The 23,928-nt window shown below is 40.4% G+C and overlaps 1 protein-coding gene across 4 annotated transcripts; it reads right to left on the bottom strand.

The window, feature by feature from the left end:
- Positions 1-3,245: 3,245 nt before the first annotated feature.
- On the bottom strand, positions 3,246-23,773 carry LOC131427201 (HEAT repeat-containing protein 5B). Of its 4 annotated transcripts, XM_058590184.1 has the most exons (8): positions 23,622-23,773; positions 21,397-23,382; positions 21,064-21,337; positions 20,919-20,951; positions 5,130-8,286; positions 4,462-5,064; positions 4,365-4,379; positions 3,246-4,288 (listed from the first exon to the last, which is right to left on the bottom strand). In XM_058590184.1, the coding sequence occupies exons 2-8, from the start codon at positions 23,352-23,354 to the stop codon at positions 3,945-3,947; spliced, it is 6,384 nt and encodes a 2,127-aa protein (XP_058446167.1). In that variant the 5' UTR covers positions 23,355-23,382; positions 23,622-23,773; the 3' UTR covers positions 3,246-3,944. The 4 variants fall into 4 exon arrangements, with proteins under 4 accessions (XP_058446167.1, XP_058446169.1, XP_058446170.1 ...); XM_058590186.1 differs by lacking the exon at positions 4,365-4,379; XM_058590187.1 differs by lacking the exon at positions 20,919-20,951.
- Positions 23,774-23,928: the final 155 nt, after the last annotated feature.

Below are 23,928 nucleotides of genomic sequence, written 5' to 3'. Positions count from 1 at the left end.
CAGCAATGTCAATAGAACTTAGAGTTCGAGCGGGAGCGAAAGAGCGAGTAGGAGTTTTCATGTGTGTAATAATCAAAGAGTAAGCAACGGCAAGAGTGCGAGAGTGGAAGAGTAACGGGTGCAGTAGGAGTGTGCATGCTTGTCTGTACACGAGTGAGTGAGTAAGAGCCAAAAGGAGCACGACTGAGGTGGGGAAGGTTTATCGTCTCTAACCAGTTAAGAATGCCGTAGAACACTTGTGCGAAAAAAAATGTGTGTGGAGCACGCTCACAGGAGAGTCTTTGATGTTTATGTGGCACATGAGAGAGCAGAATGTGTGCAATTTGAATGAGCTTAGCAACACTGAAAGACATTATGCCAAACAAATTTATGCCAATCAAATTTATGCCAAACAAATTTATGCCAAGCAAAATTCGGCCAAATAACGTACACCCGGAAAAAATGCATCAAACAGGGAATCAGATGCTTACTCTAATTGTGCGCGAGTCCAGTTCAGTCCAGGACTCAGGGAGATGTTAGCTCAATCGAATTCCGATGATTCTATTTCGTATACTGAGCAATTCGTGTTCCGTCGACCAGCTCCGTTCCAGGAGAGAGCACAAAGAGGAAAGCGCACTTCTTCTCAGTGTCCATTATAAGCGGCCCTTACACGAGTCATTAAAAATGTCATTACTAAAAAATAATATCATTTTAATGAACTTGTATGGTGCAGTAATGACAAGATTTCTATCAAATTCGAAATACATGATTACTTAGTCATCATTATAAATGACAAAAATAATTCTCGTGTAAGGGCCGCTATTCAGACTTTGAGTGCGTGCTTGTGTTGAAATAAGCTGGTGCGAGAGAACCACATTCTCTTCACATGAATCGCTCTCACGTGCTCTCGCCTAAATACACCCAAGTGATCACTGGCGCGTGATGGTGAGCGAACACTTTTGTGAACTTCAATTAATAGAGTAGATCTGGCCTTGCTATGAGAAACTTGCAAGGAAAAACTAAAATTCAACGATAAATTGTTTCATTTTGTTGATTTTGCGTGCCCCACGCTTCTTAAACCATACACCAGAGTGCTCACCGGCGTGTACACATCTGTGAAAGTATCTGCATCCTCCTCAGAGAATTTATTAGCTCTGCTCTAGCACTTTGGCGCGATTCAGTGGAGGAGGTAAATGGAAATAAACAAGCGCACTCATGATGAGTGCTCAAATAAGCTCTCTTCCGGTCACTTTCCAGTAATGTTGACGTTGGGATCTTCATCAGAAACAGTACCTATTCAACCTCAGAGGAACTATTATCGCACCGACTGGGACCAACTTCAAGAAATCGCCGACCAACTTATTAATATCAATTTGCCACTAGATTCCCCGATGGAAATCGATGCGGCCCTATCTTCCTTCCAGCATTCAATCTCAGTCGCTCGTGATAGGACGGTTCCAGTACAATTTGCTAGTAAATGGATGGTCGCCATCGGAATTCACACATTTTACTCTGATGTAATCTAGTAGGCAATCGTTGTTATTGTGGGAGTCGGCACGTTTCTCACACCAACTGTTCATGTGGCAATTTCTCGCTCCATGACCGTAAATTAAACAGATCGTGCACTGTGTCACATCCCGATACACTGGTTTTTATTATTTTGATCAAAAAGTTAACAGAATTTATTCAGAAAATTATTAATACAAGATTGTTAATCAAAATCGATATTGTCCCCTTCGAAGTACTCCTCATCGACTGCAACACACTTATGCGAGCGCTTGATCATCGAAACATTTTTTATATTCAGTTTTCGGTATGGCCATCAGAATCATCTGCGATTTTTCCATAATCTCATCTGAACGCATGCTGAAACGAGTTCCTCGAAGCGGTTTCTTGAGTCGACCGAATAGAAATGGTATTCGTTTCGTTTTGTTCACGGATAACGATGGCATTGTGTGACGGTGCGTTATCGTGTTTCAAGATCCACAAGTTGTTCTTTCGACACCAGCTTTGCAGCGACACGTCTGAGGCACAAATCATTAACCAAAATGTCTTGAACGGATTAAAAAGCAATGTCCAACTTTTCTGCCATCTCTCTAATAGTCAATTTGCGGTCTATGGTCATCCATTCTTTGATTTTGTTGATATTTTCGTCGGTTTTAGATGTCGATGACCTACCGGTTCTCTCATCATCATTCACAGACTCGCGGCCATTTCTGAAACGTAAAAGCAAAGTCCAGGCATTACATTCCTTTTGTGGAATTTGGCCTTTCTGTTTCAACAGACTTCGCAGCCGATTCTTAGTGTACAGAATCATTGCATGGCTAGTACTATGGATCCTACTGATTTAATTTATTTATTTTTTTTTGTTCATTTTGAAATTATTGAGAAAAAAAATCAATTTTTTTTCAGTGTATATTTTAGAGTGCCCTATTGATTCCCTACAACTTCTTCTTGGACGCCATTTTTGTACAATTAACGGTTTCCGAGTTACAACGATTTGAAAAAGGCAATTTTTGTGAAATTCAAAAATACATACGCCCCTTTTAAAAATCAGTCGTCAGTCGGATTGAGCTCTCCATCGGTTCATAAACTTATGGTTTGCCATACTGAAGCCATGTGCAAAGTTTCATCCAAATCGGATGTGGTCGAGTCTGATGATCTGCTAAGCATTTCTGGAACTGCTCACCTTTAGCAGCACTTCGTAACTCTGAAAGAAAACTTTTTATGTCACAGTGGGTCGTATGAATAAAATATAGTAAAGTCTGTTGTTTGTAGTATCTTCTCAAAAACAAAGTCTACAGAGTAAAACGCGTTTGATATGAATGAAAAAACAAGTTCGAACATGTAGTTAATGCTACCTTCGAATTTTAGCATTTATTGCATGGCGTATCGACTCGGAGCCGGAAAAGCTGGAATAAGTATGCACAAATCAAGAAACGTACTTACTGCTGCAAAAATGACACTTTATTTCATTTTTCTACTTCACTTTATCAGCAAACACGCGAGTAGCAACCTCTGGAGCTACCTACCGAAAAATTGTAGTAAATACTACATGTTCGAAAGTTGCAGTATAGTAAAGTCTCTGCTTTTGACAGAATTGTGATCCACATGTAGCATTTACTACCGAAATTCAAGCATGCTACGTTTTATTCATACGGCCCAGTGTCTTAGGAAAATTATCTACCTCTATCCTGTTACCATTGAAGGAAGAACGGTATCGAATACTTGAATGTCATTCACAGTAGTAATAAAAACGCATGAACTCTAGAACAGAAGCGATATTTATTTAGCAGAAGTAAAATTCGTCCATTGATTTTTAAATATCAATTTATGCCACAATAGGACAAATACACTGTTAATTTTGTTACCTTCTATACAACTAGATTTATGTTATAATAAAAGTATCACTGAATCACACGTTACGAGCAGTTTTCCAAATTAATTACAAATGATACGGAAAATCATATAACTTGACTAACACGTCTATAGCAGACAGACAATATCATTCCCATTATTGAATATAAATTCATGAGGAGAAATAGAAATATTTCACGGTTTAGGGTGAGTATTATATTTCGTTCGCAATACAGAACTGATCAGTGTTTCTTACTAATTTTGACATTTTCCACATTTATTCGAACATTTTTCAACTCTGCAGTGTGTATAGTGATACTTTATTTTTGAAATACACGGATAATAACAATCAGGTGCTTTGTCGCTTAATTAATATAAAATAAATTTAAGCAGTTTCCCTTGGGAAGGAAACTGCTCGGTACTTTTCTAGTAATAAATACAGCCAATATTATATTCTATTCGATAAATTACAATTGATTTAGAGGCTTAGGCGTCCAGTAAGTAAAAATTTAATGATGTGCTTTATCATTATTCGTAAATATTCTACTGATTATTCTATTAGATTGCAAAGAACAGTTAACTGCTGAAGCGTAAATGCACAAAACTTTCTAGGTCGTGCTAAAGTTGCTGAAGTCGGTTTTCAACTCGATCGTAGGTTTCTGCTGCTGTGTCGCACTGGCACGTGCTACCGCGTTGGCGACCTCGCTTTTGTTTTTCGCCTGAATTGCTGTCATCTGGTTGCGCTTGACAGCCGTTTCCAACTTCGTCCGCAACTCCGGTGCCTGCGACATGAACGTTTTAAATTCATGCGGATACTTCGGACCAATCTTCATCAGCCACTGGATCGACTGTTCGTGTAACTGGGCGGACTGTTTCGTATGTGTGCGCAATTCTTCCGGCTCCAGTAGGTAATTGATCAGAATGGGAATGAGCAAAGTCAGCATTTGGATACCTGTGGGGGTAGAAAACGATAGCAATTAATGTACTGTCGTAAACGAGGGCTTGGCGACTGGAAACTATGTCTATACCTTGTATTGATTCTTCTGAGAGTTTGTTAGATAAAGGATAAGGAGAATTAGATTGAATTACGAACGGTATTCATGAAAGATATCATGCTATACTTACGATTTTGAGGCTCTGCCAGTGCCATCAACGCTTCTAGCGTTGAGATACCCTCCAGTATAAATGCCAGTTCCATATCGTTCTGCGGGTACCGGTTCGTTTCGGAGTACAGCGTTTCAATCAGCCTCGGGGCCAACGCATGAATGTAAGGAGTGGAAACTTTCAAGTCGGTATTGATGAAAATTGAACGCATCGTTTGAACACATTTCAAACGAACCATCGGCGAGCCGCTTATCAAGCACTGCCGGAAATGATTGATGCATGGATACTGTAAATTCGGTATCGATACCAGTGAAGACGGAGTGTGCAGCAGAAAAACTGCTATGGCCAACATCACGGTTACTTCGTCCAGCTTGGTTTCCTCGCAGCCTGTCTTGGTCAGGTCTATAATTTTACCGAGCGCACTCTGTAGCAGCTTTCGCCATGCTTCCGCTGACATTTCATGTTTAGCGTATCGATCGGTAGCTAAAGTTTTCAGTAACTGCAATGCCGATTGTATAATATTGGAGTTTGCTATTATAGTTTCATCGTTGACCGATTTGGTTGCAACTTCCTTTATGACACCAGTAGTAAGATAGAGCATTGTCGGAAGAATAGATAGAGCTCCTGAAAAAAAAAAAATTGAAAAGATATGAATTATGTGATACCGTCTAACATCGTACGCAATTTACCGGTAGGTGAGCAAAGCTTTGTTAGGTCCGACATACTTTGCAGAATGGTCGCTACCAGAAGACTATTGTCTTCCGATAACTTGAACCGTCCGTTCTTTGCTTGAGTCATTTGTCGCTGAATTTGTTCCGTTGCAACGCGTGTACTCTGCGACGGATTCATCGCGGGAATTTGACGAGCAAGAAGACACAAAACTACTTCCATCACGGCGTAGACGTGCGATTTCCCCGGTAAAATTTCGCCTTCCTCACCACCTTCGCCAAGATTGTCGATGTCGGGATTCTCTTCATTCTCGTTATCGGTTTTGTTCGCTGCTTCTGTTTGCTTGTCATATTTTTCCAACTCAAGAGATTCGTTACTTGCGCTAATGGTTTGTTTCAGTATCAAGATACACAGGTACTGCACTTCAACACTGTCCCGTGTCAGTATCAATCGATGTAACACATTACACAACTCGACGGGAAGTGATTTGTTTTTCGTCATCATCAGACGGGACCACTTCGAGTCGAATATCGTGTACAATGACTGTAAACATGCAATGACACTGTCTAGCTTTTCGTTTGTTCTTGTGCTGCAGAGTGCCTCCATGCAAATTCCGAAGACCAAATGGAACCGGTCGGCACTGATACTACCATGCGAAATTGTATGACTATCGTTGCCACCCACTGTGCTCGTAGTAACGTTGTGGTTAGTCTTGTCAGTGGTTTTAATACTCGACACATCGTTAGCATTTGCCTTGTCTTCGTCACTGGTCGCAGTAGTTGGATTGGTGGCGTGTTTGGCAAACCCATCTGCATTCAACCAGAGCGCAGCTGCATATAGAATCGGTGGCCATGATGTTAAATAATGCGGTTTGGATAGATTCATGGTTTCGTTTGTGTAAAAAGCTCCACCGTCGTGCGGAAGTTGACTAGCGTAGTCTGGCGGTAGTGAAAGCAAAGCGTAATCCTTCAGTGCTGCTAACCAGTGTGTGGATAGATTGGTCAACTCCGGTTGTACCAGTGCCAGCAAGCTTTCTCCGCGACTTTCAAAATCTCCAAATTCCTCGTCCGGTTTGTTTGGTTCACCGACCAACGGAGCAATTGTACTGGATGATGACGATAATGTTTTCAACATTAAACTGGCCGGGGCAGACCCGTTGCCAATCATTGCCATTATGTAGACCTGAGCCCATGCTTTCAAAATGCTTAGCTTCTCCAGTGTAGCCATGCTTTCGTTGTACAACTGTGTGCTGTTGGTTTTATCGTTTAATTTGCTCAAATTCGACACCAGCAACTGATGGACGCGACGTAGATCGTTCAAATCCCTTGCAACTCCGGAACCAATCCATGCCGAACAAACCTCACACGCAGCCGCTGTGACATGGGATGGGGTATCTTGTGAGAAGGCTGGCCGTAAAGCTGCACCAACTTGAGCTTGGAATTGCTCTAACAGAAGGTGACCGGGAAATTCCGGCTCAGGAACACGTGCGAATTTGTCGATTATTTCTTGTAATGTCTTCAGACCTTCTAGCCGGAGCTGATCGGAATCACTGGTTGCCGCCATGAATGCCATTCGAATTAGGTCGGACAGATGCAGTACCAGATAGTCGCCGCGAGATTTTGTTATTTGCATTTCTTTGGCCAATAGTAAATCGTAGTGGGCCGCATTTGCACTTTCACATGTGGATATAATTTTCCTTACACACTCAGCTGCAAATACTCTGGTAGGCCACCGAGGCTGGACGGCCGGATGCGTAACTTGATTATCTTCGGCATGGAACTCAATATTATCATCATCTGCTTCGTTGTCTTCTGCATCATCTTGCTCTTCTTTAGCTCCACCACCAGCAACTTCGGCTGGTCCCGCCGTTAGCGCCGCTTCGGAAGCCACTGTTAGAACGTTTTTACACATACTGAGCCACTGAGACAGATTGTCAGCAGCCAGTATTTGCAGCATCGATGTTATGGTATCGTGGATATTTTTGACCATCACATTGTCACTCTCCGTGTCGAGCATACCAAACAAAACGCCCGGTAATCCATAATCCGACAAAGTAAATCCATCATCATCGCGCACCAAGCTCATGGCGTGTTCACAGACTTCTTTCGCTTCGCGAGTGGTTAATTGACGTAGACAGGAAACTGCCGCTTTACGTAGCATCAAATAGTTACTGCTAAGATTTTGACACAGATTAGGAACTAAGGTCGATAAATTGACATGGCGTGGTGCGAACAGGTGCAGCTGCTGTAAACATCCAGTGGCTTCTGCTTGTACTAACGGATCCGCATGAGCTTGCATAATAGCGGCAGCACAGAGGAATGAGGATCTGGCAGTGCAAATCGTTGCCCCACTTCCTTGCAACTCCGGGCCCATTGTAGTGATCAGTGCACTCAGAACACGCCCAATGCACTGATGTACATCGACATGCGACTGCGGCACTGAAAGCAACAGTTTCAGTGCCAATGAAAGCGTGGGCTCAACATATCCTCTAAACATAAGACCACCCGAGTCGGCTATCAATGACAGTGCATACAGGGACCAAACCTGTACGATCGGTGAGCTCCCATCCTGAGCCAATGCCAGTAAAATGGACACACTGGTGTTCAGATGCTGCGAAGAACCCATTCCACCTACATAGCGATGCAAACAACCCAATGCCAGTGAATGACCCGTCCTAGTCACTACATCCCGCGCCGATTTCAAACGATCGAAACTGGTTTGAGCCAATTCAGCAGTGATTCTTGAATCTCCGAGTACTTGGGCGATACGCCCGAGGGCCTCTCCAGCAGCACACCGCAGAATGGGATTTGTACAAATCAACGCATTGATAATCAAATTGGTAGCACTTTTCCGCACTTCTTCTTGACCAATACCGGATTTTGTTTCCGTCAGCCCTTTGAGACCACTCAGCAGTGCTGTAAAAATGTTCATCTGTACTGCTTCCTGGCGGGAACTCTTTGCGTGTTTGATGCATTCGCCGAAATGTTCCAACATCTGCAGGCGATGTTTGTTGGCCACTTTCGGAAAGATCAGTCCGAACAGTGTCACAGACTGATCAATCACGGCGACACCGAGCGGAAGCGGTCCAGGACATTGCTCTCCTTTGGCAATAGTACGGTATAGGCAGCAAGGATCGTGTTCCAACGCACCCGAACCGGCCGCACTGTTCGGTTGAAGCTGAAATTATATCGAATAAAGTTTTAAACAGAAAAACTGACGATTTAAGCACTGATAGGTATTGCGTATCAATCTAGGGGCAAAACTAGAAGCGGTGATTGCAATGGTTTTTTAGTATATTGGGTTTACCCGCAACGAAAATAGCTTGTATTTATTTGGACTAATCAAATAATACGGCATAAATTACACAAAATTTGTTTAAATAGTTCAAATTGTTGTACTGAATTTTTGAAGTAGGACTGCGTTTTTGTTTTCTATGTGTTGATGAACATTCAAAATTCAGACAATAAACCTATACAAACAATGATCAGGTTTAGAACATCTACAACTCGATCAATTTTAAACTGTTACTTACTGTTCGAAAATATTTCTACGTTTCGATTCGAGTACATAAAACTAAACACGGAAGTTTTTTTGGCATTAAAAATGCCTTATTTCTGTCATAATTTTCAACGATTCATTTGTTGATGATTTGATAAAATTTAACAATCAATCGATCCATAAACATTTAACCCAAACTTGTATGGCAACGTCGTATCAGTATTTCAATAGCATGCCGTTGAAAAGATGATGCGAATCGACCTATGTTTTCACGAACCAATCACATCATGTCATAATGATGTCATCCTTATGATTTCTTTCACACGACCGACGGTTTCGATCGATGTAGGGATTCACGTCACGCATGAAAAAGTGTCGCTCCGTTCTGCACACTATGAACCTTCGTGGCTCAACGAAAATACGATATCCGTCCTAGGGTATGGGTCAAATTATAAAGTTTTCCGTACCGTTCGCAGCCCCCGTAACAGTTCCAAGAGCATAGGAGGCGGAGTGTTTCACCGTCGTTTAAAAGCTCAACTGATTGAGAACACACCGCGATGTTGTGTCGAGCAGGTGTGGATTCGTGTTAAACTGGCTGATTTCTCGTTTTAAATTGTGTGATTTACATTCCTCCGGACCGACGTAGTGATTTGCCACTGATTACGACACATATCGAGTCATTGCATTAAATTTCATCTAATCAAGCACTGTCCATCGACGAAATCCTGGTTGTTAGAGACTTTAACTTTCCTAGTTTGATTGGTGTGCCACTACCTTGCTCGACGGTTAAAATTTTATTTTTTTTTTATATCATTTATTTTACCCCGGCTTTAACCATGTTGGTCGTTCACCAGGTAGAAGTTATAAAATTTAACCGTTTTGGTTTACAGAGTTTTGTGTTTTTTATGTTTGTTTTGTTTTTCTATTCAGTTGTGGCTGCGGGAGTCATCCCAAGGGGGTCCAGCCCCCTTGCGGTTGGCCCGCAGGTTTTCTTTCTAGGTAATTTTGGTGGGTTCGTTATGGCTGGCGCGCACCACGGTCCATTGGCTTTCTTCTTTGCTCGTTGGTGGTCCGAGTGTCGGAGCTGAACATTTTGCTGGCCGCGTGGTTTAAAATTTTAGATTACTGCCGCAATTCAAACACATCTTTTACGAGAATGGCCGAATGCTCGACCCATGCTTCTCCAGTAAAACCGATATCACACTCTAAATTTGCGTTGCACCGTCTCCTCTAGTGAAACGTTTTCGACATCATCCTCCACTACACATCGTACTCGAGACTGAACATTTAACTCATGACAGCGCCTCCTCTAGCTATAATTTTAATAGAGCCGAATAAAATAGCATGACTGCCTTTCTTATGAGTATCGATTGGGATGACATTCTCGATAATAACGAGGTTAACGCAGCTGTACAGACCTTCTCCAATGTACTGATATACGCAATTGATTTTGTCGTGAATACGACTTACTTTACTATGGGGTGCCTTTTCAAAATTTACCCTCTAAGAGAGTGATAAGTTTTTGATCGTGAATATCTCTTGTTGTATTTAACGAATCAACATAATTTTTGCTACACGCCATCGGAAATATGATCACAATTTTATGATAAAATTATCAGTTGTGTGACATAATCTCAAATAATTCAAAATTAAACTTTTCTGAAATGTTTGGTGTGAACGAGTATCAAAGGGGATAATCCATAAGGCGCGTTTGCCTTTCTCGTATTTTTAAAGCTCATAGCTCCGTGATCTGTGAAAGGATTTATATAATCTAACTACCAATAGAATCGAAATTTTTCAACTTAAACGTGTATAGCAAAAGCATTAAAGTATTTCAATAGTACACTATTGAAAAACCTGACTCATTTGACCCATGTCAACACCAGCTAATCAGAACGCGTTCTGAGGAAGAAAACAAAATATCTGCTGCTGTACAACAAATCGTTCGAGAAAAATGTTCCGAAAAGTGTTGAATATCGCAGTGAGTTCCTCAATTTGGTCCTTCTGAATGCTAGAAACGTATCCCAAATCCGAAATGAAATAATCGACATTGAAATTCTGTATGCGGCTATTTTTATAGCCGTTAGGACCGCCCATTAGTGAAAAAGCTACAAACGAAATCACGTAAAAAGGAAGCTCCTAACAAAAATTGGATCAGTTTGGATTCTATCGCCACTGCGAGCAGATGTATTTTGTGTCGTTTGCAAAGCTAGTTTCGCTTCCGACAAGAGAGATTACGTCACAGCTGCCAGTCATTTGCATTGATGAAAAAACAACGGTGGAAAGCATTACACAAAATCAGCCGTTCTAATGGCTCAAAAATTTTCTAAAGAACTATTAGAATTAGTTGTTCGCAAATCGAAGGTAAATATCCTCAGTTTAGTTCAAATCTAGAACAGCTTGGTTAGATTTGTGCACTTTTCGCTGTGTGAAATTCACAGTAATCAAGATCAAGTGAAGCCTTCTTTGTTTTTGCGAAAAATGTTCCAGAGTTCAATGTCATAGAAAATTACGCAATTTGACCCTTCTGAATGCTAGAAACGAATCCCTATAGCATATTGATAGTTTCGTTCAATAAATTAGGCCTATTGTATCATTGATCAACCCAGCGAATTAATGTTTTCTTTATTGGAAGATTATAATCGGTTGTAAACGCTACACCTACACCAACCATATCAGGATCGCACCCACGTACAACAGTTCAGCCTGGAATTAGATGACGGAAGTCAGTGGCATCCATCGGAATTCGAATTCAACTCATAACTCTCCATCACAAACGCTTTCATAAAAGGTTCTTTTCAGAGCCACCATTATTTTATTATAAAGAACTATACTGATTATTTCATAATATTTGTGTTTCAGAATGTTAAATGTAACTAATCTGTACTTTATGTCGTTTTCGTTTTTAAATATTACTACACTGGTGTAGCGAAAGCTGCACTGAAACCGTTCGTTTTTGCCAATTGCACTACACCAGTGCTACACTTTTTCTTTACCGATACCACTGGTGTAGCACTCATCAAAAGTTTGGTGTAGCTCTGTGCAATGGAATCGTATATTGTAGTCAATGGTTACTGGTTATGTTTTCATCATTTTTCTTCGTTTATTCATGCCTCAGTGTAGCACTGCACCGGTATAGTGCAAATTAAAAACGAAAACGCCATTAGTTTAGGTGCATCGTTTCAAATTCTACATACAATTTCATACAATTGATCAACTAATTGATATTCGGAAGTGTTAAGGAACATGTCAGTTGTTTTCGTATTTACGACATCCAGTTATGTATCTGACATTACCCACCCGCCTTTTTTTTTTGAAACGATCCGTTCTACATTCCCAGCATCCGTCGTGACTAACCGCTGAATTGAGATATCTGAAAACATCCAAAAGAGTTGCTCGGACACGATACTCTATACACGATACGAAAGTACAGCATAGCATATAGTCTAATTCAAAAGCTTCCTAGAAGTACGTGAATTTTTGCACTCCATTGACATAGACGTGAGTTCGGTACAGATGGCTATCGCTGGATTGAAGTCTTCGAGATCTGCAGGACCAGATGGCATACCGGCAGTTATTGAAATAGGTCAAGTAATCCTTGATAAAAAAAACGTTAGAGGACAAGGTAAAATCAAAATACTCGGCGAACTCGTTGAAGCGTAGTAACATAGATCTGAATGGTTCATGCTGTCCGTATACTGTATTGCGAGTTTCCAGAAGCCGGAGGGTGCGTTGTCGAAGAGGAGCAGCGACAGGTAACACCAACACCGTGCGAGTAGAGCAGGACAGTCAACACCACCCGTAAGTAGTTTTGCTGCTAATAGGGCGTGAACAAAAGCTCTTCTCAGTTCCAAAGGTTCGATATGAAGTGAACGGCAGCGGTCTTCGTATGACGGTAACTGTGTTGGGTTGGTCCATGGTAAAAACCACAAAGCGTATCTCACGAACTTCCGTTGAATTGCCTCAATACTGATAATCCAATTCGAATGGAATGGGTACCACCAAATCGCGTTGTATTCAAGTAGTGACCGTACCAGTAAGCAATATAAAGACCTTAAACAATTGGGTTCTTCTACCGGTAAAACGAAGTAATACTGCATTTCTCGACGCTCAAGTCCAAATGATTGTTCGTATACCAATTTTGAAATAACTCGAGCATTTCTTGTAATTCAAGACAATCCAAAAGGCTCCTAATAATTTAAATAATTTTAGTGTCGTCAGTGTGGCAAAATCGGCAATGTTATGGCAGCAATAGAGAAACGTCGTTAATAAAAATTGAAAACAATAACGGGCCAAGGAAGTTACCTTGTGGAACTCCAAAGCGGTTCGAAAAGGCCTCAGGCATAGATGATCCAATTATTATTCGTACACAGCAATTCGTCGAATAGAATATAAAATATAGGAATATCGTTCCTCAAATGTAAAATAGGAATTTGTTCCTCAGGCGACGGAAAGCCAACTAGCCCAAATAAAAATCATATTGTGTATCGTTTCATATTGTTTATATTGACCCAGCATGCACTCTCATCTCTTCCGTCTTCTGCCTTTCCTCCACAAAACTTGAAATACTTCCTCTAACTACACAGCTTCATGTTCCTCTCTATCTTGCCTCAAATCTCTTCCTATGTGTCCTCACTAATAAATAATCAAGACGCTTACCGAAATCATCCTTCCATTTTATCTATCCTAATCACACCACATGCATCTTCACTCACGATGCAGAGCATTTGACGTTCAGCTCACATGAAGTTTCCATATAACGGCGCAAGCGCGACGATATCGCCTACAGGGTACGATGACATGGCGACACTAAGACCGACGACACGACCTGCCACTCGTCTATCGAAACTGTATCGCAAATTTAACTACCCCCCAGTAACTGGTAATGTCAAAACGAAAATGCCTGAAAAACAATTGAAACTGGCAACACAAGTTGATAGATTATTGATTTTAAATAACAGTTACCATAACCTTGGTTACTGCATATTGGAGACTTGGGAAATGTAAACAAAACAAACTGCCTCGAGTGGAATTATTATTTAGTTTAATCGGATAGAGGTCTTCGTTTAGGCTTGCTGGTGCTCGAACATATTAAAAATGACTTCCAGACAATTCAATATTCATGGATGTTAGTTAAATAGTTCAACGTAACCATACTTAGATCTATAATGACTATCTGTTATGTAAATGAGTTTTTAAATGGCGTTAAGTTTTGCAGTCATTCAATCCGTCATTGCGAAACTTTTTATCAGTCCTATAATCAGAATTTGGTATTGAAAGCATTTTTGTTATTTTCTAATGACTTTCTAAAGTAAAACCATTTCAATTCGCCCCTTGTTCCAAATCGTTCAACCCTCGTTGCTAATCAGCATACATGTTGTGAAACAATGCGCTGTCATATTTTGGAAACTCCTCTACTTCTACTCTCAGTGATTTGAGGTCTTCGCAAAGTGCGTGTATACTTTGATGAATATGAAAGGCACTTGAACAGCACGGGAATAAAATTTCTCAGTATATTAGATCTGATCGAAATTATAGGTTTTGAAGTGCAAATCGAAAGCCTCCAGTGCAAACAGGTCTCCTTCAAATTATTTAATTATTTGTGTCTCAAGCAGAAAACAGACTGTAACGACGGTCTACCGTAAGGCTGCTGGAACTTGTTGAAGTAGTCGAATGTAAAGAGTGTCGGATACAATTTAACAACGAAGTCTCATTTTCATTTCGTGAAGACTGGTACTAACTTCCGGGTTGGTTGACAGTATGTTAAGCAAAAGTGATGTGTTTCGGAAACTCAACTGGTTATTTCTAAAAAGAAAGACCATCATCATGGATGAGTTAGATGACTACACTGAAGATAGAGCTAACGGGTAGCTGTGGATGACGCATTTCTGTCGCAACACTACTTCTAGTACCAGATTTGGTTATTGTACTATTGTGGTCGGCGCAAATCTAAAAAGAACGTTGAAACAAAATTTGAATTTATATAAAAGTTTCACAACTTTCTCAAATGATTTGTTTATTTATTATAGCGCTCCTTGGTAACTAGTTCATAGCAACTAAAACAGTGTTGCTCAAGAAGTTTATTTTCATGATTATCGAGGGGTTGCTATATTTATGGTAACTGGCGGTAAATCATTCACGAACACTTTTTGTTCAGATTTTTCTTCGGAGTGCCTGGTCGTGTCGTCGCTAAGACACTGCAAGACACGGAGGAAGCACGATGTCCGAGTGGTCAGGTTTAAACACTGATTTCGTGCAGGATATTGACCCCACGATGAATTCCGGCGCTAGCACGTCTCCGTAATGTCTCGGTGCAGTATCAGCACAACATCCGGCGCGGTGTCAAGAGAGCTTCAACCTCTGACCCAGAATAGAGTCCCTTCGCAGCTGCAGATGATCGTCTCCAGCTATCAGTGCGGTCTCCAGTACGGTGTTCGAGCCAAGAGTTCCAGTCCCCGAGGAAAAATCCCCGACGAAAAATAATCCAAAAGAAAAATCCAATTTAAAGAAAAATCCAACAGAAAGACCTACAACGGAGAACCCATTATCTTCGATTTGATAGCCATTTCATGCGGTTTTGTGTTACCCTTTCCGGGTTCTTTATGGATGAGCTGGACGTCCTTTGTGTGCTCGATCCCTCGTGCTCAGTGAACGGTGACGTCATGAATCCATGTTTACTTTGCTCGAGCTGCAATATTTTAAGTCAATATTGTGCTTTTTGGGTCCGTTCGGTCGGCACCTACCTTTATTCTATTTTTGCTTTTTTGCAACCAGTTTTCTTTTCGGTACCGAACTATGGCCGAGCCATATCTCTTCTGGTTGATGTTTCCGAGCGAGATGACGTCCGTCTTCGTTGGACGAGGAAGTTGACTGTGCTTTTCTTTTCAGTTTCCTCTTTGTGCTAGTGACGTGTAAACGGAAACTACCGTACGCTAGCTGCCTTGTGCGTTTGATGATAAAACGATCAGTGCTTGTGCCGTGCTGCCAGTATCGCAAGTTTGTGCTTCATCCAACGTATACCACATATGTTTATTTTTCCGAATTTTCGTTCAGTGCATACTTGATATTACATAACAAAATTAATCTAACGTTACAAGAATTTAAACCAGGCAAGTGCACGCGTTTGCAAGAAAGACGATGGAAGCGATATAAACAACCAGCGCGGTATCACTTCTCTTAACGCAATACCTAAATTGTTCGAAAAAGTGATGTAAAGCGAAGCGCTCCACAGCTACCAACCTCGAATCTTTTACATCTTATGTAACAAACGCTACGTCAGACGGGTTGCAGAGGGACGTTATCTATACGTTATCAATCATGATATCACAATTGCATAATTGGAGCGTCTCGGCTTTGGTGCAAACGTTATTCAATGGATACAATCATATCTCAGCAATCGACGTCTTACTATCAAAATTGACGGCTATGTTTCCAACGAATTAGTTGCAACGTCTGGCCCTTTGATTTTCTTACTGTACTTCAACAATATAAATTTTGCCTGGATGGACCACGAGTTTCTATCGCTGATGACCTCAAGATCTATCATACCATCCGCAGCTCAGAAGATACGCCATTCCTTCAACGTCAATTGACAATCTTTGCGGATTGGTGCAAAGCCAATCATATGATAGTGAATCCCGAAAAATGCTCAATCATTACGGTTAAAGTTACCGTTCAAATTCGAATATTATCTTGAAGAAATCATGATTAGTAGATCGACATGCGCCAAAGATCTTGGTGTCTGACTCGATGAGCAGTTATCATTTGAACAGAACAAAAAAAGAAAAGAAAAGCGAAAAATGATTATCGCTGCTTGGGATTCATATTTAAAATGGCAAAGCACTTCATTGATATTTATTGTCTAAAAACTCTATACTGTTCACTCGTTCGTTCTACTCTGGAATATTGGTCAGTAGTTTGGAACCCTCTTTAGCTCAATGAAGCTCATAGAATAAATACAACACAACACAACGTAGATTCGTTCGTTTTGTTCTTCGTCGATTACCTTGGAAATTTGAAAGTATTACTTCAATAATGTACTCTTAAAAATGGATTGGCTTGACGACGGGTTCGTGTGCATAATGGAATCTCCATTTGCGAGCAAAAAGGTTACATGATGAGGGTTCTTTCAGCATAGGCACATAGCCACTATTATTAAACTAAACCATAATCATGTAACCTAATTGACATGGTCTGATTAAGCACAATATTTTGGTCTAATGTTTTGGTAAAAATCATGCTTTCAAGGATTTGTTCGTTTCGATTATAGAGGTTCTAACCTTAAGGACATTCGCCTCTTCGGGCCAGAAAAACTCTGACCCTATGTCAGAAAAAACTCTGATTCTATGTGCGGGGTTGGGTATCGAACCAAGGTGGCATGCATGAAAGGTATTGACTTACCCATCACGCTATAACCAAAGATAAACTAAAGATTACGAAGTCCCATATAAATTAAAGAAAAACACTTGTTCGGTAATCGTGAATCCGAGAACTCAGTAATAGTATACTCTTAGTAGCCAAAGATAAAAAGCTTCGATAAACATATAAAAGCATCGCAAAAATACCATGGTTACGCTACAAAACCAAAAAAAAAACAAACAAAAGTTTGCAAGTTTCGCGTAAAAAATTTTTGGATCTGATTGCTTATAAAGCAGATTAAACCGTCTTAAACGAATTAAATTATAGGGTAGTTGAATATAATAAATTACTTCTACATTAAAATACAAAGAACCGCAGAAAGTGATTTGAGATTGTTCGATATTATGCATATTTGATCACGATTTGTTACTAATATGAAAAAAAAAAACATCATATTTAGGACGCATAGAGCGACTGGGTGTTTGTTGTTTCGGTTCAACTAATCATTAAACTGCGACTGCGAATCTTGAGTTTATCTTTGCTATAACCGTCCCCGATTTCAAGTAGAATTATAAGTAGAATTCGACCAGAATATATGCAATCTTCTATTGAATCGATTCACTGTTCAAAGAATTGATCAGTTTACAATTTTACAATTTTTCCTACAAACAAAAATCACAGTATCGCGAAAGCACATGATTTCTTTAGAGCTGAGGTCAGTGCGTTAGAGGGCTATTTTCACGCTTCAAATCTGATTTTCTCAAAAACGGTGACGACTAAAAAAAATCCCAACTGACAATCTCTTAGAAAATTAGTTTAGATTATGCTGTGAAAATTTCAGAATGATTCATTGACTTTAGCGGTCGGAAAAGTCTTTTTTCTGAAGGAAGAATTGCAAAGCTGAAAACGCCGTCTTTCAACTTGTTCATTTTCTGCTTTTTCTGGGTAACGTAACGAAACATGAGAGAGAAATAAATTCGGTTAAGCAAGGCTGCCAAACAAGCTTTATTGGATGCAGACACATTTTATGCAAACTTGTAACCGAAAATATCGAAACTTTTCTGGTCACCCGGCCCATCGAGAGTCATTTTGTACATATGCGAGAGAGCATGGAAATGTAATACGCAAAGTGAGACACGCGGTTATACGCGACCTACTGGCCTCAGCCCTTAATGGTCATAACAAAATCTAGTAGATAATAGAACTGAAAAGTTGCCAGTCACATAGGAATTTCTGGAAAAGGTATAATCAATAATTATCAAAGAATCTCATCGTCAATTCTTGTCATTCGCAAACAATCTATGCGCTTTGACTAGAAAATCCACCATAAACCAAAATTTGTTTTTAGTAAGCGAACCTAAGAATTGTTTTATTTTTACTACAATGACATTAAAAGTCAGTCGTATGTTGTATACAACACTCTTCGAATTAGATCATCCAAATAGACACTGCGATTTGCGGGGTCTAACGGTTGATAAAAAAAACTATTTTTGCGATTTTTTATAGCTATCGTTCAGCAAAATAATTCCTATGTTCGAGTTCCGACCTGGAAGGATTCGTAGTGTCAGTAGGATCGTAGTACTAGCCATGCAATGAATCTGTACGCTAAGAATCGGCTGCGAAGTCTGTTGAAACAGAAGGTCAAATTCCTCTACAGGAATGTAATACCAAGGCTTTGCTTTCAGCAAAATAAATTCAAATATTTTACATAATATAAAGCATCATTTGAACAACATTTCATAATTTTTACGTGAAAAAGTAAGAATTCACGAAAAGGAAAATATTGGGGTCTGGTATTTTACATGTATAGAAAGTTTACACAAAATTTGAAAAAAAGGTGACTTTCAAAACCTGTTTCCGAGAAACACCCGTTCAAAGTTCATTGTCTATAAAATCAAAGGTAATAATTTATTTTTCTTGGGAGCGCGTAGGAAAATCATATTTTGTCTTTGTATTTTGTCATAATAAAACAAGTGTTCTGTCAAATTTTCAATTTATTCAAAGCAGAACTCTTGGGCCTGTGTGTCGAGATCTTGCTTTTTCTCAGTATGAGAAAAGCAAATGTAAAGTTTCATAACTTCCAGAGTTTTGTTCCGATATGCTTGAAAATTTCACAGAAAATTCGTGAAATGTTTTACCATAAGAAAATACAAAGAAAAAAATAAGTGGTTTTTCAAATGTGTTAGACCCTTAAAAAAATGAACTTTTATTCGGATGGTGATAAAAAAGCTAAGACAGATAATTGCTTTTGATAAATTTCCCATGGAAGATAATTTTCTAAGCTAACTTGCAAAAAAATTCTTCGCCCTTGCGAGCGGTCTTCCGGCAGTTAATCGAAACATTCGTCATGGCGGACGAAAACATGCGTGTAGGCATGTTTTTAAGTTCTTTCTTCGTTTTATTTATCAATTCATCCTAAGCTTCAGGTTGGCCCAGAAATTCTCGACGTGACGCAGCTGGGGGACGTTGGGCAGGTTCGCCGACTTGGATACCACATCGATATTCAGCCGCTCCATCTTCTACGATCGCTTCGAGTAATGGGCCAACACCAGATTCGGCGTCTTCGCCCTAGTGGTATTTCTTGATGAACGATGCAACTTCCAGTAGGCATTTCATATGATGATGAACCTCTTCTCGAAGCTCACTTCCTTCGTGGGTGAAGTAAAATGCGAAGTGTGCTGCCAGTCGTTGCCATCCAAGGTGAGATAGGTTTCGTCGTCTATCACCACTGCCACGCCGGGAAAATCGAGTTCACAATCTTAGTTTTAGGGTCGCTGCCGCTGCATCATTGCCTGCAGCTCCGAAACCAGTTAACGCAACTTCCGCTTCTTGACATGTATGTTCATGTTCGCCAAATACTTTTTCACGGCCAAGCGCATGAAGCGATGTCGCTTCTCTTCCCTCGGTCTTTCTCTTCAGCTTCCGATGGAGCTTCTCACGCTCAGGATCGTTTGTCGTCCGGACACGGGCTTTTTTCGGTCCTCTGATTGTTGTCGTATACCGGATCAGGCGTATCCGGTTTTTACAAACTGCCCACGATGTCTATTTTCTATGTTTATGCACACTTTTGAACGGAGTAGCTTCACTGTTTTTGCCATCAAGGTTAGAGTTCGAGTGATAGAGCTGTCAAATTTTGTCTGTTGACTCATGGGTTACTATGATTGGTGCTGCATGGGTAGTTTCGTCAGTGTAGGTGAAAATAAACCCATGAAATATTGACAATTTTTGACCATTTTTTAATGCAGACGCTAGAGTAACCGAAAGATTAGTCTTTTTCCTTCATGCAGGAGGGTATAAAGCCCCTCAAACGCAATACTCGAGCTCCATGGCCGATTATTAACGTACGAAACCATTGCATGACTAGTACTACAATCCTATTGATACTATGAATCTTCCAGGTCGGAGCTCGAACATATAACAAGAGGTTTGTTAGACCAGTGCCCTATGCGCTGAAACGCCAACTCGGACATTAGCACATAGCAGGACTCCGTTTAGGTCATATTCACGGGAATAGTTAATATGAAATAAAAATTAGAATATTCTTTAATACTCAGTACGGTAATTCTCCTATTATCAACTAACCTTTTCAATCAATTGGATTCATTATTTTTTCTTGTATGTAGTTATTAAAGATGTTTAAGAGAGTTACTTTTTTGAGGATATGAAATACAGAAGCATTTCACGTGGAATGATTTGTTATGGGAAAAAATGCAAATACATTCTGGGGAATGAGGGATATATGTATATATGAAATTGTTTCCGCGAAGAATGATGTCAACTCAGTCCAAATTCAGTGGAGCCGATAGCGTATATTAGCATTAAAAATATGACGCTCGGAGTAAAATAAATATGACAAACATAAACGGATTAAATAAAATGACAACTGAAAGCATGTTTACCAAGCACAAAAGTGAGCGTTAATGGCCACAATTTTTTGTTATGTGGTAACTTACATATTCACGATCAGCTTTACGATTTGGTTCCATCTTCAAATTAAGAAGTTTGGAATACGTCAAAAGAGAAACGAAAAAAAACGAACATAAAATAAAAAAGTTGTTTTTTATGTATGTGTCATATTGCTGTGATTCGTACACTTACTTGATCTTCAATGGTGCGATGATCGGTCTCCTGCAACCACGTGCCAAGAATGATGGAATCGTCTGCGTGACACATTTGCCGTAGAAGCGATGTTGTTGTGTTAGCGGGATTTTCAGTCAGCGTAAATTCGGATACTAGCATGCGCAACAAATGCGTGTATGACGCTTCCAAAGCGTTTGCCGCTAACAGTGAAAGCGTTTCGTATAGCCGCAATCGAACCATTGCTGTAGGAGCCTTCAAATGCTGCCCATAACTCTTCAGAACCGATGTTATGCTGAAATCGTAGAGTGTACATAAATATAATACAAACAACAGGAAAAGGAGAAAACTAACTTGATAAGCATAGCCAGAGCACTTTCGATCGGTGTCAGAAGACGACGAGTGATATCATCTGTCACCAATTCCGGACAATGAAGAAGAAAACTGTGCATGACGGAGAGGGCTCCGGCTCGTCCTTCTAGGGTGACCTGCCACGTAAACGCATCTCCACGAGCCTTTTCCGAGTCCAGCTCTTTTGTGGAACGAGGAAATGCATTGCGCCACAACAGCAACATCCGTGGAAGCAGTCCTTTAACGACAGGTACGCCAAGGGTCATAATAGCTCCAATCAGTAACCAACCGGCTTGCGTCCTACTCAAAGATAATCTACTGTTCTGACTAGCAGTTCGTAGTAACTCTTCTGCTGTATTGAAAATGACCTTTCCTCGCGTGTGTGGAATGCCGAGAGGAGAAGAACGCACTCCTCCTAATACTGCTGCCAGGGCACAGCTGTACCCAGAGATGGCATCTGGAGATGTTCGCATTTTCTCAATTGCATCAATGAATCGATCAATCAGAGGAGTTATCTGACTGGGTACGGCCACGCAGATGCACCGTAGACACCAAGCTGCAGCCAGTCTTGCCGCCATGCAGGGATGAATAAGCACGGCACATGTCGCATCAATAAAATTCAGCGATTGATCGGTCAGAAGATTTTGCGCTGTAGTTCCCAGCAGTAAGACTAGGCTCCCGAGCTCTTGGAGCGCACATACTAACAAATGCTGTCCAAACAATGTTTCCTGATTCGAGTCTTTTGCATTTTCCGGATTGAAATCAATGGAATTCATTTGTTTCGCTATCACATGAATCAACTCTTTGCAAGCAGAAGTTTGTGCTTTTTCTCCTAACATTTTTCCAATAACTGACCGCAGAATGAAATTGATACACTTCCTAGAGTAAACAGCATCCACATGAGAAGAAGCCGCCTTGGGATTCGCGACTAAATCGAGCACGTGCACCAAAAAAGCTTGCATGTTTCGTTCCAACCACAAGCCACCCATCGTTTGAACAAAAATGACGTATGCATGAGTTACACCAACCCGCACTTCGCGATTCACTCCGGAACTACCCTTGATTATTTCGCCTGTTCCTTTGAGAAATGATACCCCACCGCGCAGAAATCCGGACATTAACACACCAAGTGCTTCGTCCAGCGATGTCGGTCGTATCGATTTAGTGCTGGATCCGGAAGAAGTCATACTAAAATTTTTAAGACTGCCATTCTGCGTGCATGCAATCAATGTTCCAAGTAATTTTGCAACAGCACATCTCACTTCGTAGTTGCAACTGTCGAACGCACGGAAACACAACGCAGCCAAACTTTCCAGCTCGGTGGTGTACAAGAATGGTGCGTGTTTGGTCATCTCAAGCAAGCAATTGGATGCTGCTACTCGCACTGCCATCACGCGATCGGTAAGACAGTAACGAACGGCTTTATAGATATCTTTGTGAACATTAGAAACTGCTGAACCCATTCCAGCACAAACCTTCTCAAGGGTAAGCATTATTTCTATTCGAACTTGCGATTCAGCATTTTTTAACGATTTTACTAAAATGTGTACGGTTTCCTCATATGATCGACCCATCATTCGTCCAAGCTTCTCGTACATGCAACCCACGACACATATTGCGGCTAGTCGCGTAGCAAGATAACTTGGAGAATCATCCTTATTTTTTAAGATATCGTTACACTTGTTCACAGTTTCGAACAACAGAAATGTATCTCCTACGGAGAATAGCGTTGCAAGACAGCGAGCGATCAGCTTCCTCGTTGGAGGTCCTGGTGAACCTTGAATGTGCTGCGTCAGTTGTTCAACTAACTTTTTCTGACAACCTTTGATGTCCGATTTTTGAGCAGCAACGAGTACCTTATCAAGAAAACGGAGCCATTCGAAGATAAACACTGGACGCTTCTGTTCTGGCAGTTGGTTGAGGGCATCCTCATTTAGTGTCAGACTATGTGATAGCTCCATCTTCGTAGGAGAATGGAGCTCACAGACCCTGAAACGAAAACAAAATCGATTTAAAAAAAAATACAGCTCGGTTTGTTTTTATTCGAAACCAAAATTATTTTGAACCACAGCCTCAATTTAGACATTTTGCAAAACATGAAGAAAAAAACAGATCGATAAGATGCAAGTAGATTGACTCGGTGATATCATCCCATTAAATAGGTCAATGTGAAAAATTGGGTGTAAGTTATAGTTTTTGATAATCACGATAAAAAGTTTTGTACATACTTGCAATCTACAATAACACAATGTTTGCTATCAATCTTCTTGGTTTATAAAAGGTAAAGACTGAAATGGTTTATCAAAACTCTCGCAGTTCAATTTTTTTCACGATTAAAAATCCAGCAAACGCAGATATTTTTGCCATTTGACATAATGATTTTATGTGTTGACGTTTAAGATTCAAACGCTGCTGGTATACATACTAATATTATATTATGCATATTTGTGTCATAATTTCAAATCTACCCAATAAAAAAATCCTTCCCTCAAACTAAATAGCGGCCCTTACACGATCATTAAATGTGTCATTACT

This window comes from Malaya genurostris, chromosome 2, assembly GCF_030247185.1.
Source record: "Malaya genurostris strain Urasoe2022 chromosome 2, Malgen_1.1, whole genome shotgun sequence".
NCBI lineage: Eukaryota > Metazoa > Arthropoda > Insecta > Diptera > Culicidae > Malaya > Malaya genurostris.
The sequence above is the reverse complement of the archived record's forward strand: the minus strand, read 5'-3'. Positions and strand labels throughout refer to the sequence as shown.

Excerpts from the sequence above, each read along its gene's own strand:
- LOC131427201 (XM_058590184.1), bottom strand. The coding sequence starts at position 23,354 with ATGGAGCTATCACATAGTCTGACACTAAATGAGGATGCCCTCAACCAA. Across the intron at positions 20,952-21,063 it reads ATCGCACCATTGAAGATCAA|ATGGAACCAAATCGTAAAGC; the intron begins GTAAGTGTACGA and ends CTTAATTTGAAG. Across the intron at positions 8,287-20,918 it reads GTAAAGCTGATCGTGAATAT|CTTCAACCGAACAGTGCGGC; the intron begins GTAAGTTACCAC and ends ATATAATTTCAG.